This window comes from Rattus rattus, chromosome 2, assembly GCF_011064425.1.
Source record: "Rattus rattus isolate New Zealand chromosome 2, Rrattus_CSIRO_v1, whole genome shotgun sequence".
Lineage (NCBI taxonomy): Eukaryota > Metazoa > Chordata > Mammalia > Rodentia > Muridae > Rattus > Rattus rattus.
Genome location: NC_046155.1, coordinates 37,248,024 through 37,267,057, shown reverse-complemented (window position 1 = coordinate 37,267,057; position 19,034 = coordinate 37,248,024). Strand labels below are relative to the sequence as shown.

The 19,034-nt window shown below is 40.2% G+C and overlaps 1 protein-coding gene across 4 annotated transcripts in view; it reads left to right on the top strand.

The window, feature by feature from the left end:
• The first annotated feature begins 537 nt into the window (after positions 1–537).
• The window catches only part of Hectd2 (HECT domain E3 ubiquitin protein ligase 2), a 77,075-nt gene continuing 58,578 nt past the window's right edge, over positions 538–19,034 (top strand). For 3 of the 4 annotated variants that reach the window (XM_032891877.1, XM_032891876.1, XM_032891879.1), the window contains exons 1-2: positions 1,263–1,431; positions 15,096–15,225. In XM_032891877.1, coding sequence (XP_032747768.1) covers positions 1,300–1,431; positions 15,096–15,225 — 262 coding nt within the window. In that variant the 5' untranslated portion in view covers positions 1,263–1,299. Of the gene's footprint in view, positions 882–1,262; positions 1,432–15,095; positions 15,226–19,034 lie in introns of those variants that run through there. The other variant, XM_032891878.1, reaches the window with a different exon arrangement.

The following is a 19,034-nucleotide window of genomic DNA, read 5'->3' as shown; positions in this document are numbered from 1 at the left end:
GTAACTATTTAGTTCTGCCAGATTCCGAATTATGTAAAATGACATTCTCCAAATCCCCTTTGAGTTTGTTTCAGAAGATATTCATGCTTCTTGTATTTGGATCTGAGCATTCTTGGATTAGAAAATTCACTTCGCCATGAATAAAATAACGAAGTCTCAGCTCAAAATCCGAAGACCTCAGTGTCGAGAAATTCTCTATTTTTAGTAAGTGGCACAGTGAACACTTCCTCCCTCCCTTCTCCTCCATCAGCAGGTGTCTCTGCCATTCCAGCAGACTGATAAAAGGAAAAAAGGAGGGGGCGAGGAGAAAGGAAATTGTCTACGTCGTTGGGTGGTGGAGGTGGCGATATTTTAACATCTCGGCTTAAAGTAATTCAGTTTTAACGTTCTTACCCAGAATTTATTACGAGCTTTATTACGGATTACTCAGCATTTTGGATATGTCCATCTGTAACTTATAAACGGAAGGGGACAAGGGATTAGAGGGAACGAAAGATGGGGGTGGGGAGGAGAGCAAAATGTAGGCGCGTGGGCACGGAAGGGAGAGGCGGATTTGGCAGTCAGGAGGGACCGTGGCTCAGAAATGGAAAGTGTGGCCTGGCCGTCCTGCCCTGGTGTGTGTGTGGGAGGGGAGCATGGTGCCGCATTGTCCTCTCCCGACCCCAAGCTCCTCTCCTGTAGGACGAGGCTATGACAGGACGCATGGGGAATGGGCTAATCTTAAGGGGGCTCAGGGAAGCAGTCTCCCTGGCACCGGAGGACCCGCAGGAAACGGAAGGTCAAGGGGCAGACGTGACCCCGAGGAGTTTAAAGGTCAAGGGCCACCAGTTGGGTCAGAGGTCCCCGGCTAATCCGCCACAACAGGTGAAGGGAAGGCTAGGGTTAGTATCCGCGTCTCATTCCTTATAGGCCCGTCGCCCTCCCGAGTCGAGGCCCGCCCACGACAACCCGCAACCAACATGGCGGCCGGCCCCCCTCCGCCCCGCGCCCTCTCTCAGCGGTCCTCGCGCGTTGACGCGGGGCCGCGGCCCCCGGACGACCTGCAGGAGCCGCGCGCGCGCCGAGGGGGCGCGAGCCAGGCGCGCGCAGCAGCGGGCCTGGCAGCCGGCCCAGGGCGCGCGCGGTGGGTTGCGGGCACGCGCGCCGACATCCAGGCGCGCGGGCGCGGGCGCGCGGGCGGGGGCGGAGCGGCGGCGGCGGTTGGAAGAGCCCCTCGCGGCCGCGGCAGCAGCAGCGCCCGCCCCGGCTGCAGTCCGGCCGCCGCCGCCGCCGCCTCGCGCCTCAGCCGCCCGGCCAGACATGAGTGAGGCGGCTCGGGATCTCTCGCCGGGAGCGCCGCCGGCGGTGGCCGCGGCCGCCTCTGAGGAGAGGAAGGGGAAAGAGCCCGAGCGCGAGAAGCTGCCGCCCATCGTGACGGCCGGCGCAGCCGCGGTAGGTGCGGCGGGGGCCGGGGGCTCCCGGGCGGCGGGTGAAGGCGGCCTGGAGAGGGGACCCCGAGGAAGTCGCGCCTCGAGGCAAGGGCTACCACTAGGGAACCGCACCTTCCACGCTCGGGGAGTGTGGTTCGCTGCCCGAAGCGGGGAGTTCATTTTCAGGGGTCTGACTCGCGACTTTCTCCAGAGGATTGGCATCCTCTGTTGGATGAGCATAGGTGTCAGTTTGGCTTCAGTGAGGCTTTCACAGAGGGAAAACCTGCCTGTGGGCGCAGAGGCAGCGCTTCCCTTCGCTTTTGCCGTCCTTTCTCCCCTGACAGTCTCGGGCGAGTTTCCGCCTAATTCTGACCTTTCCTTTGCTATCGGGGTAGTGGGAGGCAGATGCATGCCTGGATGCTTTGATTTTTTTCATATGGTACTGACATGTGACTTCAAGGAGAGAGGCTTTTTCAATTCTTTTCAAACTCGGCTAGCTAAGCTTTACCGGGGCAATTTCCCAGCTGGATTTTGCAAGGGTTATTTGGAAGGCGCTCTCAGCCTTCAAACTCCATACTGCCAAATGATGTCATGGGACATCATCCCCGCTTTCCCTCCGCCCCTGTTTGTACTTAGTGGTTGTGAGTCTGGTTGCTTTATAATTAACCTCTGGTTTTGACGTTTTTATTTGACATACTATTTAGATACTTTGGGCAAGTTTGCTTTCATGTATTTAAAGATTATGACTTGTCAAGACATCTGTACGTGACAAAATAGTAAAAGTTTAGGGAATATTATACATTTTTAAAATTTCTTTTTGCAACTAGTTTGCAATTAGTTTGTAGAAGCCGCCCTCCTAGATGACTAAGAACTTACTAAAATATCTCACTCTTCTTTATAAAGTCTTAGTATCAGAATAATGTTATGATTTGATAGGTTTTTCAAAAATGTCTGAAGCCTGTAATAACTGGAAATTGTTAAAGACAACTCTTTTACCCCAATCAGTGCAGCAAATTGTGGACAGCAGTGACACACACTTAAAAGCATAGCTACAACTGACTGGTAAATTGCAGCTGTGGTTAGGGATTACCTTGGGAGATGCTCTGAAGCAGTTTGTCATTCGTGTTGTACTCTGTTGGTGCCCAGGGTTTTCAGAGCTTATTATGTAGCACTTCTTAATGCCAGTGTGGTTTCCTTGTTTCAAATCCGTGTGTGTGTCTAGTGTGTGTAAACGTGTAAGTGTGGGTGTATGTGTATGGAGGTCAGGGGAAACCTCTGGTGTCAGTCCTCACCCCATGCTCCCAGCAGTTTTTTCCTAAGGTGGTTATTAAGGGGGAAAATGTATCATCTGCTTTTAGAGGCAGTTTTATGAATGAGTTTAGTTTCTAACACCAAGTGTCTTTTCCCAAATTATATATAGTAAAGAATATATTATATATAATTAATAATGTCTATTACTTATTATATATTATATATTATATATAATTTCAGTGTAACTGAAAGAAAGATTTGGAACTTACAGAAGCTGATACAATGTAGATGGAAGTCTAACATTTGTTATCTGAAGCCCATAGGTCTTAGTAATTTCAAGTTTTTCAGATTTTAAGAAAGTAATCTTTTTAAGTATTACCACATGTAATTGCCTACAGTGAAGTCCTGGGCAATTTCCCAGTATCAGTAGTATTTAAAATTGTAGACAAGGCATTGTCTATTCTGTTAAATAGAATAAGGTTAAAAAACTGTTACTAAGCCTTATGCCATTTCAAGTCACATTCACATTTTTGCTAACAAATGAATTGCAAAGACATTTTTTTCAGGATTGTGGACTAGTCAAAAAGACTATAGTTTAAGAAAATTTTAAATCTTTAAACATTGAGGATTAAAAACAATTTAGAAAACTTGGGATTCTGAGGCAGTTACTGGTGGTGCCTTAAAATGTCTTTTGACATTAATACTGCTGTTGGATTTTTTTCAATGAACTTTTAAGAGAACAGTGCAAGCATGTATGCGTATTTTTCAAGAGAATTTTCAGAGCTGAAAATTTGAGGCATCACAATAAAAGGCCTAAGGAAAAAAATTTGCTAGCATCTGAAGAACAGGAAAGCAAGAGCATCTGAGATGATTGAATTCTCCCGTGAAGTGGGGAAGACTTAACAGAAGATGGTGGGCTGGGAAAGACAGTTTATGGCCTCCTAGTTTATTTTTAAACTCAGTAGAGCTTAAGCAGAACTCAAAGTTTGTTCAGTATCCTAATTGACATTGGTAACTTTGGGGCTTTTAGTGATTCTTTTTGCCCCAATTAATAGCTCCATCTTTCCATTTTGAGTTTATATTTAAATTCAAGTGGCCCTGTCATCATGGCTTATTCAGAAAAATCAGTGTGACATGGTTATGACGGTAGAAACAAGTGAGAGTGACAGCTCACTGAAATGAAGAGAGAGGCCAGGTTATGCTAATCCTAAGTAAGGGTAAAAGGTTTAAGCTAGATTCGGAATGTTTAAAGAGGGATGCCAGGATGGGAGAGAGAATGCTAGAAACTGATAAATTCTGATACTACCTCTATGCCAAGTTCCATTCAGATTCCTGACACAGGTCTCAAAGGAGACTGACCATAGAGTTACTTTGGTAGGTAGGATATTGGTTCTGACTGACATCCCTCCCTAAGATACCAGTTTTTAATTTTTGATGCACAGTAAAATCAACTGGGAAAAACTTTGATGGCCCAAATACGAGCTTTTTAAATCAGAATTTCTGAGAATGGAGAGGTATTTTTCTTTTAATTCCTTGGTATAACTAAGAGTAAACACCAATGCTGTATGTACTGAATTAAAAGTTATGAGCAAGGGTTGGGGATTTAGTTCAGTGGTAGAGCGCTTGCCCTGGGTTCGGTCCTCAGCTCCGGGAAAAAAAAAAAAAGAAAAAAAAGCTATGAGCACAGCTCCACAATCCGTTTTAAAACTACACTCTCACCCCAAATCTGTTTAGGAATAGCTGTTAAAGTGGTTCTGTGTGGACTACATGAGGCTCAAGAGGAAGGACAACCCAAGTGCGGATGCTTGAGTCCTTCTTAAGGGGGGGAGGACAAAAATATTCATAGGAGGGGATATGGCGACAAAGTTTGGAGCAGAGACTGAAGCAATGGCCATTCAGAGCCTGCCCCACCTGTGGATACAGTCCATATATATACAGCCACCAAAACTAGATAAGATTGATGAAGCTAAGAAGTGCATGCTGACAGGAGCCTGATATAGCTGTCTCTTGAGAGACACAGCCAGAACATGTCAAATACAGAGGTGAATGCTAGCAGCAAACCATTGAACTGAGAATGGGGTCCGCATTGGAGGGTTAGAGAAAAGGATTGAAGGAGCTGAAGGGGCTTTGCAACCCCATAAGAACAACAATACCACCAACTGGAGCTCAGGGACTAAACCAGCATCCAAGAGTACACATGGACAAACTCCATGGTTCCAGCTGCATATGTAGCAGAGGAAGGCCTTGATGGGTCACCAATGGGAGAAGCCTTTGGTCCTGCCAAAGCTGGACACCCCCTCCCCATTGTAGGGAAATGTCAGGGTGGGGAGGTGGGAAGGGGGTGTGGATGGGGAAGGGGGAAAACCATTATAGAAGAAGGGGAGAAGGATGGGATAGGGGGCTTATGTCAGGGGAAACCAGGAAAAGGAATAACATTTGAAATGTAAATAAAAATATCCAATAATAATTAAAAAGAAAAAGAAAGATGGGGGCAGGAGGTTACTGAAAGGAATGGCTGTTAAAGTGGCTCAGTGAGAGATGCTCAAGAAGCCCCAGATTCTGGAAATGAGAATCCTGACTTCACTACGGTTGGCAGATTGAAATGGAGACAAATGCATAAATTAGTGACTTAATAAAAATATTAGAAAAACAGGTAAATAAAGGAGAAAATACACAAAAGAGAGACAGAATTAATTGTGGCAAGTAAGGACAAGTTTTTATTGCTTCCTTCAGTATTTAATGAGTTGAACAGGAAAGAGGGATTCTCCATGGAATGGAATATACCAGCGAATAAAATAGGTTCAAAAAAGATAAATTATATAAACTAGGGAGGTGAAAGTCAGTTTAAACTCTGTGTGTGCACATGTGTGAGTTTGCATGTGCATGTGTGTGTGTATATATTTTGCTGAGGATCAAAGTCAGGGCTTTGTGCATATATATTCTACCACTGAGATACATCTCCATGCCTAGTTTAGAATTCAAAGGGAAGTTTGCCCACAAATAGAAGGTTAGGAACTGTGTCAAGTAGGTAGAAGAGTTTAAGGGAAAACTCTTAAGGTGTATGCAGAGGACAAGAATGACAATTTGTGTTGTGTGTAAATGGGCTTGCTGGAACCTCTGGACCAAGATGGAACTACCAGTTTCTGAACATATGTCATACTTAGCTTTGTACTCACTTGGGTAGAAAATACAGACAAGGCTTAACTAGACTATCCTAACTTGGGTGATTCAGGGCTGATGGATAAAGAACAAATCAGTATGTAAAAGCCACAATAATTGTAATGTCTCTAGTTACACAGGACCAGTTCCACTTTAAACAGAGGGTACTTAAAAATTTGAAAACATTAGGGGAAATGGGAAATTGGCTTTCTGTTTAATTGGCAAATGTTCAGGGGGTTGTGTAGTTGTATGTACATGTCTATGGACCTGAGTCTTTATAGAGTTTATACACGATTCAGAAAAGATAGTTGGTAAAATCTTATTTCTTTTTGTTAATTGATCTCAATAAAAAGCCCACTGGAACTCCAAAAATAAAAAATAAATAAATAAATAAATAAATAAATAAATAAATAAAACCACAATAAGCTACAGAAACAGTTTTGTAATATGGAGATGATGAGTGTGCGCAGAACTGTGAAGAAAGGTCTTGAAGTAAAGTTGAAGGAATGATAGAATCTGAATGAGCAAAATAAAATATGTAAACAGTGGGGAAAATAACTTGAGAGGCCTTAAAGGGAAAAATAAACTAGGGAACAATAAAACAAGCCCAATGGAAACATGCTGGGGACTTGTGGGAGGTATGTAAGGATGCATGGGGGCTGGAGAAGGTTGGATATTTTACCCTGTGGTTAATGGGAAATCTTTGGAATTCCTTGAATAAAAGAACAACATAACAAAATTGCTGCTAGTGTGTAGTTAAACTAGAGGAAGTAGGAGGAAGAAAGTGAAGGAAGGAGGTTTGTGGTTCATGCTTGAGATGATGAGCACATCCATTGGAGTGTTGAGCACAGGATAAACTGTACGGGATAGAAGAGCCACACAGTATGGAACCTAGGTGACAGGAATGAAAGATAGAAGGATTAATACAGGGGAAAAAAGACTTAGTTCCAGAGAAGGTTTCTCAGGAAGAAGAAGAGGAGGAGGAGGGAGAGGAAGAGGAGGAGAATGGAAAGGAGAAGGCAGAAAAAGGAAGAGGAGGAGAAGGTAAAAGAGGAGGAGAAAGAGGCATTTTTTTTTTAAAGTCCAGCCAGTAGCATTTTTTAAAAAAGTGTGTGTGTGTGTGTGTGTGTGTGTGTGTGTGTGTTTCCCTAAACTCTGTACAGCTTAGCATTTTGAACAATCTTACATGTGTAACCTCTTGTGCCTTTTGTCTATTATATTCTAAATGAGGTGATGTAGGGAGAGAATAAAAAAATGATGGTGAATGTATCTTATATAATTTAATAAACTAAAGTTTTTTTTTTAGTGGTCCATGCTTTCAACCTAGCACTTTAGCGAAATCTTCATCTCTTGAGCTGTAGGACAGTTGGGACTACATAATGAGTCAGTTTGTCAGTCAGTTAGTCTGTTTGTCTCTCCTCCTAAAAAAATCATATACATATAACATGAGTGTTGAGTACATATTCTGCACTATGCATTTTTCATGTGTCATGTGTCATTTGTCAGTTAATATAATCAACAAACACAACAACCCATTGTATAGATTTTTTTCCCATTTTCTGGAACAGATGTTTGAGTCAGATTCTTGTATATTACCAAAGGGTAAAATGATACTGAGGTACAAAGGTTGTTTTAAAATCTATGTTCTTTCCTCTATTCTGAGCTCTCTATGTCCCTCTCTGGTGGCAAGGTGTGGTACAAAGAACCTCCACCTAAAGCAGTAATCCCAATTTGGAAAGAGGATGTGGCCCAGCACCATATTAGTTCAATTTTTTTCCAAAGGTAGGAATATTATGTCAAGTAAATATTCTAGAATATATGATTATTTGGTTTTAATGTTATGAATATGTAGTTAAATTCTATATAAAACAAAGCATCTGATAAAGTAAAATAACCTCTTAAAAGAGATTAAAATGAGGGGTTGGGGATTTAGCTCAGTGGTAGAGCGCTTGCCTAGGAAAAGCACAAGGCCCTGGGTTCGGTCCCAGCTCGAAAAAAAAAAAAAAAAAAAAAAAAAGAGATTAAAATAGTACTTAAAGAGTTTTCAGTTAAGAAAAGAAGGCTGGTAGCTATATAAATACATATTCTGGATATCTAATTATGAGTGGATCATAAAGTCTCTCAACTTTTTTTTTTTTTTTTTTTTTGGCTGCAAGGCCAGAATGCACATCTGTTCATTTTCCCATTCCTGTTTAATTCAGGATTTGGGACACAAATAATTTGAGTATATTTAACAATTGGAGAAAAACATGCTTATAAATTGTGAACTAGAAAATGCCCCCAAAATGTCAATTGTGAGACCACATTGCTATTTTTAACTGTCTATAAAATGAGGAAAACAATAGTAATACCTACTCATGTAATAGATATGAAATTTAAAATAATACACATGAAAAAGCTACATCTGTAGAGAGAAAGTATAAGTCAGCCAGCCCTTGCCGTTCCTATTATTTTGGTACTTTTCTTAGCAGCCCTCTGTATCAAGTCTCAAGCTCTGTATCTGTTGCCTTTACCCATCCATCCCTTTCCAGTCCACACAGAATTAAATTAAGGGATGCCTTGCACTCTGAACTCCTCAATGTAAGAATTCATATGAATTTCTATTTAAAGAAGAAGAAGAGCTTCATAGGAGATATAGTTTCGTGTTATCAAAATTAGCAATTTCTGTGTTGCATTTTAAAATTAACTTGCTCATTTTTAGAGTTGAGAAGAAAAAGATCAACAGTGGATGAATGAGGAAGTAGGTGGCGCAGAGAGGCTCTGGGAAGCTTTGGTTTATGTTTTTCACCTACTTTTTTCTAGCATTACAGTTGTATGTATGGATAAAATTTTTGTTTTAAAATATTTTTGTGTCTTTTTATTATCTTCTGTGTCTGCATTTGTACACCATTTTTATGCTTGCCTGAGGGGGTGGTGAGCCTCCACGTGGTGGTAGGAATTGAACCTGGGTCTTTTATAAGAACAACAAGTTCCTTTTAACCATGAGCCAACTCTCTAGCCCTGGATAAATGTTTTACGGTGAGCCTTGTCTAGATAACTAGTTGTTTTTAAGTTGATATCTCAACATTAAGAGAGATCAGTGTGACATAGTCAAAATATTGTTTAGGATGAATATATTTGTGCTGGGGGTGTAGCCCAGTGGTAGAGCACTTTCCTAGCATGCACAAAGTCATGTTCCACCCCCAGCACCAGGAGGGCAGCTGTGGGGATCACAGACTGGAATGAATATAGTTGAGCATATGCTTTAAATATAAAATATAAATATGAAATTTTACTAATTAGGCTGAATTGAAAAATCATTCTTGATGTTGTTATAAGAGGTACAAAAAAATCAACTTGGTGTTAATTCATACGTTTTTATTAAAGAGCAACATGATTCTTAATAATTGGTTGTAGAATTGTGACCTTTTTCTTTCTTTCTTTTTTTTTTTTTTTCTTGTTCTTTTTTTTTTCGGAGCTGGGGACCGAACCCAGGGCCTTGCATTTGCTAGGCAAGTTCTCTACCGCTGAGCTAAATCCCCAACCCTTGACCTTTTTCTAAAAGTACTTTGGATCTAGAGAGACAGCTCAGTGGTTAAGAGCACTTATTGCTCTTCCAGAGCACTGAAATTCATTTCCCAGCATCCATGTCAAATGACTCACAACTACCTATGAGTGCAGCTCCAGAGGATCTGATGCTCTCTTCTTGCCTTTGTATACCTGCACAAATGTGCTCATACCTATGCATAGACACATGCACAAACAGAAAGCCTAAAAGTATTTTGCTGCAGCTTCAGAGAGTGTGTGTGTGTGTGTTTAGGCAATGAATAAATCTCAGAGGCCACCTTACTTCCTGATGGCCAGGGACCACTGAAGCTCTATGCCTATGGGGGTCAGTTATCAGTTGTCTCTAGATTAATTGCTTTGTGACCTTTATAGTGGAAAATAATGTTATTTTGGGCTTAGAGTCTTGTTAAGAAAAAAGTGAACTATTTTCAGTGAGCCTTGTGTCAATTTAGCAATAATAAAAATTATTTCAAAGAATGTTATCTTTATTTCTTATTATCCTTTAAAAGATATGGTTCATACTAAAATTCTACTTGGTGCTGGTGCTATTTAGCTGTTTACCACTTAAGAGCAGCTGACTCCACATTTTAAAGGAAGGTTGTAAAATTAGTACTTTGGATCTAACATCTTAGCTGCGGGGAAAGAACGTAAAGAGAGAACATATCTTTGCCTGGTTTCAAGACCTGAAATAGTTCTTTTATAGACTCTAAATATACTTGAGGTCTTAGGTCTCATATGATTCTGATTATAATTAGGAGAGTTTATTTTAGAGATTGACAAAGCAAGATATCTTAAGGATTGCTTATTTTAATTTAAAACATAAAGACACTACTCATTTGCCATAATAGCCTTAACTGAATATCTCAGGAAATCATTTACTCTTCTGTAAAAGTAGTTTTTATACCCATCATAGGTATAGGTAGTCTACCCTGATTCCTTGAGGCTGAAGGTTGGATTTTATAGACTTCCAGAAATTCAATTTAAAATATTTTATTTCAGAGACTGTAAGATAGAGGGCAGATATTACCATATTACAGCATTGTGTGATGGAACAGGGTCAATTATAGCTTTATCAAGTATTGTGTTAGAGTGTAAACAGAAATGTCTATCTTCTAAGGCAGTTTTTGGAGGATGGAGAATAATTGTACTAAAATTTTGTATACAACAGAAATTGGCACTTAATGTTGATCAGTGAAAACTGAATACTCCTTATTTGGCATATATAGGAGAAATATGATTTAAGAAACTAGAAATTTGACTCAGATACTGTTCATCAGTGAATTTTGAAAGTGGTTATTCAAATATTCAAAGAAAATAAGGTTGAAAATATATGATTATATGTTAATACGAGTGGAACAGGTATTCTAAATATTTGTGTATTTAACTTTCTAAGATTATTTAATATTATAATCTTACATATTTCCCACATATTCATATGGGCAGAAAACTATGGAGGCCCTTGTTAGGTATTAGCAAAATAAAATTTATTGTACTTACTACATAAAACTTTGCTGGTGCTTGAAATAGTGAACTTTCTAATAAATTCATGGGCAGTGTCTGCCTGAAGAATGAATTCTATTAGTGTACTAGGTGGAAATGTTTTGAGTATAGTTTTCTCTCAATGAGTTGTTGAAGTTCAATTCCCTGCCCCCTCCAACACCCGATTCTTTGTGCTTCAGTCTGTAACAGCTGGTTGAGTATCCTCCTCCTGTCTGTTCTTCAACACATACAGCCCACTGTTTGCAGGCTGGCTGTATTCCAAGACTTCATCTCTAGTATTCAACTGTAGAACTCCAGATAAGACTACTGAAAACCCTGCAATCCAGTGATAGTCATAAGTTTAAGAAGTTGTAATGTTCTTTAACCTTTCAGTCTCCACTGCCCCCTACCCCTCACTCCTACGATGTTAGCCAAGATTCTTGTCCTTTTCATTGCATTTATGCTACAGCTTCCTATTTGTCAGTTCATTTGTATGATTTCTGCCATTCCATTCCACTGAATCTGTTTGTAGATATTGTAGTTAATCATTGGGATAGACACACACTCTATTGTTTCACATTCTTGAATCCCTTAGTTTTCTTTTTGCTTTAAATTATCTTATGTGTATAGGTTTTATGCAGTCATGAATGTCTGTGCACCATCCTTGGAGGCCAGAAGAAGGTGTCAGATCCCTTGAAACTGAAGTTACAGATGGTTATAAGCCGTCCATGGGTGCTGGGAATCAATACTGGTTCTTTGGAAGAGCAATCAGTGCTCTTAACTACTGAACCATGTCTCCAACCCTCCCACTCGTTTTGTAACACATTGCTTTCTTCTGGAATTTTTCTCTTTCATCACTTATTCTTTACCTCCTATGGTATCTCACATATAGTATTGTTCCTTGCTCTATACAAAGCCCCATTAGAAAATACCAGTCACTTTATCGTGTAAAACATGTTTGTTACTGAGCCTTGGCTCCTTGTCTAGTTACTCATAAACTGTATGTATGTGTAAATCATCCTAAGATGTCCTTCCAGTAAGCCCTCCGACTTTGAGGTGCCAAAATATCTTTTGAAATTTGAAGCTTTATCCATTGTCCCATTTCTTGTATAACTTAATTGGACAGTTTCTTCATCCTCACTGTGTGTCAGACTTAGACTGGAAATAGTGCTTGCCATTTTGTTCTTGGTTAGCCAGACTACCATCTTTTAGTCACTGTTTCAATTCTATCAGTTTAGGTTTCATTTCTTGAAATTGTGTTGATTTAACCCCTAACACTATGTTTCTCACTTTAGCAGTTACATAGCAATTAACTAAATTATTATATTTCAAAATCTTACAAATGAACTAAACAGTGTTCCTGGAGGCTTTGTTTTTATTAAGACAAGGTAAGGATATATTCAACTTTTGTGTGTATGTGTAGATGTTTATATGTCTGTGTCCATGTGTGTAGAAGCGGCCCTACCATTCCTGCCACACTTCCTCATTTGTTCTCCATGTTCTTTTTAAGAAAAGGCCTCTCTTCAGCACTTAGATAGACTGGCCAATTACCTGGGTGTCTGGGTTCAAACTCTGGTCCTCATGCTTATGCATCAAGCACTTTACCAACTGAGGCATCTTGTCAGCCTAGATACCTTGAACTTTTATAGACAGTGTTGTCACCACTAAATCTAACTTAGAAATATAAACTTGGGATTCACTGAGCTGAGCTATAAAAACAAGTAACAATAGCAAAGTCAGTGAGCAGCCAGAGATATTACACATAAGAAAATTGCATCTATGTACTTGTGGAGGTATGTCCACAAGTTCAGATTCTCACTGTCTCATTTCATTTAGGTGAAGCCTATGTGCATGTCCGGGCATATTTTTGTGTGTTCAGGTACACATGTGTACAGGTGTGTACGTGTATACACATGCAGTGGAAGTCAGTGGACAACTTTTGAGGCACTTTCTACAAACACTTTCCCCCTTTGTGTTTTTCAGGCATGGTCTCTCTCAACTGACCTAGAGTCTGGCTAGCAAATTACAGAGACCTGCCTGTGAATACTCCTTCAATGCTAGGATTAAAAGCATGTACTACCATGCCTGGCTTTTTAAAATGTGGGTTCTGAGAATCAAATTTAAGTCTACTGTATGACTGAGCCATCTTCTCAGCCCAGCTATCACCTTTCTTTTACTTCTTAGCTGCTGACTTTTGTGACTCTCAGGTGACTCCACTGTCTTTACCTGTGAAATAGGAATTAACTGATTTCCAAAGGTCACTTAAATCCAGACACTTCTAAATACAGTATCTAAAACTCATTTTCTTTGAGCTCTTTTAATACTAATAACTTTTTTAATTTATTTTATACTTAACGAGTACACTGTAGCTATCTTCAGACATCAGAAGAGGGCATCAGATTCCATTGGTTGTGAGCCACCATGTGGTTGCTAGGAATTGAACTCAGGACCTCTGGAAGAGCAGTCAGTGCTTTTAACTCCTGAGCCATCTTTCACGCTCCAATACTAATAACCTTTTAAAAAGGAAAGCACAATTAGATTCAGGGCCTGGACATAAGTTATGTCAAGCCCTGTGATGAATAAGGACTCAAGTCCAGCGTAATAGACCAATATGAGGATAGTTACTTTCTCTGGAGTAGTTGAAATACATTGTAAGATTTAACAAGAGTGATTGGCTTCATAGAAAAATAAAACACAGAAGGAACAGAGTCGTTATGAGCTGTGGTTTCAGTTACACAGCCCAGTTTCAGTGTTTAAAAAGCTCTAAAGGGTTTTTACTATTGTTATTACATCTAGCCTGTGGGTCAGAAGTGGTTCTGCTTAGACCTAAGCTCATGAACAATCCAGAACCTCAGCTCTTAGCATCTGTCATTGTTATAGTGCTGGAAAACAGCAGGAGCTGGATTTTCCCCACCAATCTTAAATGGATCATCAGTTCTGATAGAGGTGATTTCTACTTCTAGCCTATCAGAGTTAATCAGATGATTCTATAAAGAGGAAGGGAATTTGGAGAGAACCCATGAATATTTGGTGAGCAAAAATATATCTGCTATATTATGGGTGAATTGGTTCTAAAAGAGTAAATGGAATCAATCTGGTGAGTAAATAAAGAAATGAAAAAGAACCTCCTCGTTTACCGTGAAACTGTCTTTAGATTAAAAAGTAGATGTTAGACTGGAAAGATGCCTCAGTGGGTAAAGGTGTTTGCCTCTGAGACTGCTGACCTGCGTTCAGTCATAGGATCCACATGGCAGAAGGAGAGTGCATATTCCTTGAGGTAGCCTTCTGACATCCACATGTGCAGCACAGCACACATCTACATGGGCGTGTAAAGTAGGGTATGGTGCTGTAGATCTGTGATCTCAGCATTGCAGAGACTGAGACAGGTGTTCAGTGCCACGCTAAGCTATAGAACAAGTTCTGGCCCAGCAAGGGTATAGAGAAGCCTTGTCTTAAGATCTGGAACATCAGGTTGGGGATTTAGCTCAGTGGTAGAGCGCTTGCCTAGCAACCGCAAGGCCCTGGGTTCGGTCCCCAGCTCCGGAAAAAAAAAAAAGAAAAAAAAGAAAAAAAAAAGATCCGGAACATCAGTTCAGAAAAATCTAAGAACTAAGAAAAGGCCTAAAGTCAGGACTGCAGCTTAATTTTTATTTTTTTATAATTTATATTTTTTTTACAAAATATAAATTAATTAAATCATTTAGGAATTTTTGGTGTTGAGGTGGAAAATATGTTAATGGGCAGTTTCTTCTTTAGCATGTTCTATGGTCTATACCTAAGGATCCCTGTATGGTTAGCACTTTTTTAAATCCTGGTATACCTATAATTATAATGCTTTGGAAAAAAAATCAGACTAAATGATTTATCATTTTATATGAATTTTTAAAGTCGAATCACATCACTGTAAAGACTTTAACAAATCAACTTATAACTCATAAATTATTTAAGTTTATAGTTTTAGTGATAAAAGAAATATCTAAATATCTAATTAAAGTGGTTAACATTGGTGGACTACATACTATGTACAAAAAGTGGTTGTTAATATTTTATGAGTAGACTTTGTTAAACCTCATAATAACTATAAAGTAGGTACATTGCTGTCATCCTCTTTGCAAACCTTACCAGTATGTAAGTCGTCAGATGATTACTGTGGCTCTTTTATGCTTAAGATAATTTAGTCAGTTGCATATATAATAGTTTTATCATCTTTCTGTCATAAAATCTAAACTTTTAAGACGCTATGTTTTTTAGGGCTTGGACAGAGGATCCAAGGGCCAGATTTCCACTTTCAGCAGCTTCGTTTCAAGTGTTACCCAGAAGAAAGAAGCCACTGAAAATAGAAGCTCGCCTACCCATCTTGCTCTCCCTAACATCAGGAATGGTAATGTCTGTGTCTTGGCTGAAAGAATATTATGGTATTAAACTGCTTCAAATGTATTTCAATTATTTAGCATTTTTGAATAAGTTTATTACAAAAGAGAGAAATAAGCTATGTAAATACTTAGTGTTTCTTTATATAGCTTATTTTAATGTAGCAAATATAAAGCTGCTTACATTTCTTCACGATAATTTTCCCTATGGAAACACAAAACAAATCTTTGACATTTGAAATGCCCTCATGCTCTAGTCAAACAGCTTACATGAGAAATTAGTCTTACAAAAGTTTTCTTTTCGGCAATAGTATTAGACCTACTGTACCGTTTTAGAGGTTAGATCTGCAGAACTTTATTTCTGGACCTCTACCTTCAATAATGTCTTTCTTCCTTTGATTTATTTACACCTACACCCTCATATGTATGTTCCATTCTATATATGTCATAGTTCCACAACACAGCAAAAGAAAGATACATTGTGGTAGCTTTATAGAAATAGAGAAATAAAGAAAATTAGCCTAATATTAGGAGATGAGTTATATATAATGATTTCTGTTTAGACATATCAGCTGGATAATAACACTTATTTATATAATTTAGAAAGGCTATCTCATTGTACCCTCACAATAGTTAAAATCTCATATTTTCTATTGCTGCACAATGAACTGTCATATAGGTTTAAAACAGCACTCAGGTATTCACTCACAGCTCTTTAGGTCAAAAGTCTGGATGGATGTTGCTAGTCTCTATACTTAGAACCCCTTCAAGGTTGAAATCAAGATGTTGGTTGAGCTGGAATCTGCACAAATATTTTTTTCTAACCTCCATCAGATTGTTGGCAAAATTGGTTTTTGTAAGATTGATGTGCCATCACCTTTCCTGACTGTCATGTAGACATACACAGTTCCTTCCCACATTCCTTCTTACTGGTTCTCAATAATATCAAAGCTGTTCTTTCAAGGCCAACAATAGGGTCCTTTTCTGGAATCCCCACCCCAATCCCAATCTCTAAGAGGATGTCCCCACCCATCTACCTTACCAGGCCTTCCCACTCCCTGCAGCCTCAAGTCTCTCGAGGGTTAGGTGCTTCTTCCCTTACTGAGGCCAGACCAGGCAGTTCCCTGCTGTGTATGTGTTGGAGGCCTCATATCAGCTGGTGTATACTGCCTGGTTGGTGGTTCAGTGTCTGAGAGATCTCGGGGATCCAGGTCAGTTGAGACTGCTGGTCTTCCTATATTCTCCCCTCTTCCCCTGTTCAGCTTTTCTAGCCTTTCCCTAATTCAAATGCAGGGGTCCCTGACTTCAGTCCATTGGTTGGTTGAGCCTCTCTGAGGACAGTGATGCTAGACTCCTATTTGTAAGCACACCATAGCATCAGTAATAGTGTCAGGCCTTGAGGCCTCCCCTTGAGATGGATCCGAAGTTGGGCTGGGCCAGTCACTGGACCTCATTTCCCTCAGTCTCTTCTCCAATTTTTTTGTCCCTGTAGTTCTTTCAGACAGGAACAGTTCTGGGTCAGAGTTTTTGACTGTGGGATGGCAGCCCCATCCCTCCGCTCCATGCCCTGTCTTTCTATTAGAGATGGACTCTGCAAGTTCCTTCTCTCACTGTTGGGCATTTCATCTAAGGTCCCTCCCTTTGAGTCCCGAGCATCTCTCACCTCCCAGATCTCTGGTACTTTCTAAAGGGTCTTCTCCACTTCCTACCTCCCAAGGTTGCCTGTTTCCATTCTTTCTGCTGGCCCTCAGGGTTTCACTACTTCACCCCCAAATACCTGATATGTTCCCCTTTTCCCCTTCCTGTCCCCTCTCCCATCCAGGTCCCTCCCTCCCTCTGCCCCCCATGATTGCTGTCTTCTCCCTCCCAAGTGGGATTGAGGCATCCTCACTTGGGCCCTTTGGCTTGTTAGCCTTCTTGAATTCTATGGTTGATTCCAGTCTCTTCAGCTCTGCCTTTTGCAACCAGTGTAAGATCCACTTGTAAGAGATTTGTATGATTGGATTCTGTCTACCTAGATAGTCCATCCATTTTAAGGTCACATCTACAAGTTCCTGGTTTACACCTGAAACATTTAAGGAGATACAGGGACACAAGCACAACAGAGAACTATAAACTTGAGTATGACAGGAAGTCAGAATGTGGTAGACAGCAGTAACCTTTGTTTCAGCTTTTTGTTTAGGTGTGGCCTTTGATTCCATTCTCCCCCCCCCCCAAGCTGGGGACCGAACCCAGGGCCTTGCGTTCCCTAGGCAAGCGCTCTACCGCTGAGCTAAATCCCCAACCCCCTCCATTCTCAATTTAAACCTAATCTTTTCTTTTTTTTATTTTATCTTATGGTTGTTCATTTTATGTATTGGTGTTTTGCATGAATGTGTATCTGTACCATGTGCATACCTGTCCTTTGCTTTCTTACCTGTACAGATACTTCAATTTGTGAACTTGGCTTGTCAGTCTATAGGTTTTCAAGTAGAATTGTTGACTTTAAATATGTTCCAACTAGCTAAACTCCCACCTCTTGCCTGTTTTTCTCTCCTAAGAACCAGTTTTGTGGAATCTGAACTTAGCACCAAACTCACTCAACTTGGAGTGTTTGCTCACATCACTCTACATGAACAGTTCAGCAGACTTCTTTACCTTAATAGAACTCCTGTCTAGACGGCTGACTGTTCTGTCTGGGTACCACCTTAGTTCTAGTGTGCTCTCATATCACAGGTGCTACAGAAAGAACTCGTATTGAATGGGAATTAGACTGAGTCTTTATGTAGGCGTGCATATAATTCCTTGGTTTTTTTTTTTTTTTGAGAAGACTTTCTCACTTGTCAATTAAGATTATTTCTTCAGAAGTTTAAAATTCTTAGCAATTATTATAATTTTCTTCCTTTTCTGGTAGCAGGACCTATGGCCAGGCAATCTCTTAACAGCTTATTTCCCCTCTGATCTCCAAGTGGTGTTAGAGAGACTGTGGAAGCCCAGTGTGGCTTACCCCAGTGTGAGTTCCCTAACAGTTGAGGGATCCATTCTTCCCTGTAGATCACATGTCTAGGTAAGCCTGTCAAATTGGCTGTCCTTTGAAAAAGCTGAGAAGTGTAGGCGTTTTACCTACTATAACAGCTGCTAGGGATGATGCAGCATCTTCGAAGAAAAAAAAAAGGCCTAGAAGATAAGTAAAAGTGGAATTGTGTAGGTAACACAGCTTTCTTTCCTTCCTTCCTTCCTTTTTCTTTCTTCATTCCTTCCTTTCTTCCTTTCTCTTTTTGTATTTTTCTTTCCCCCTTTTAAACTTGCCTAAAACATTTTTTTAAAAAAAAAAAACTTTACAAAACACCTTTAAAAGAGGCAAAGCAGTTCTTTCTCAAGCCTTTTGAAATTTCTCTGTTTTGTTGGTAATTCAGGAAAGAGTGGATATGAACTCCCATTTTACCTATAAGCCAGTGTTTAATTCCAAGCTCAGCTAATATCATGAGTTTATTCTTAACAGAGCCTTGGTGTGGCATAAACTCTGCAGTTCTCGATTGAGGAATGCATCTTTGTCACTCTAAAATAGCCCAAGGGAAGGAAGGTTGTCTCAACTCAGTGGTTAGGTCTGCATGAAAGTCCTGTGATGTATCTGCAGGTAAAGGAGTACAGTTTCCATTTAAGATCAGTGTGAAGGGCAGACAGAAATAAGTGGTTAAAGGAAACCTGGTATAGGGCTATCTGTCTGGGGAGAGCAAAGGCCTTGCCACCTTAGGATTTTTACCTTGGGAGTATCTCCAAGGCCTCAAATAACCCTGAACTTCAGGTTTCCTTGAAAATGGACTGGTACTGGACTAAATCT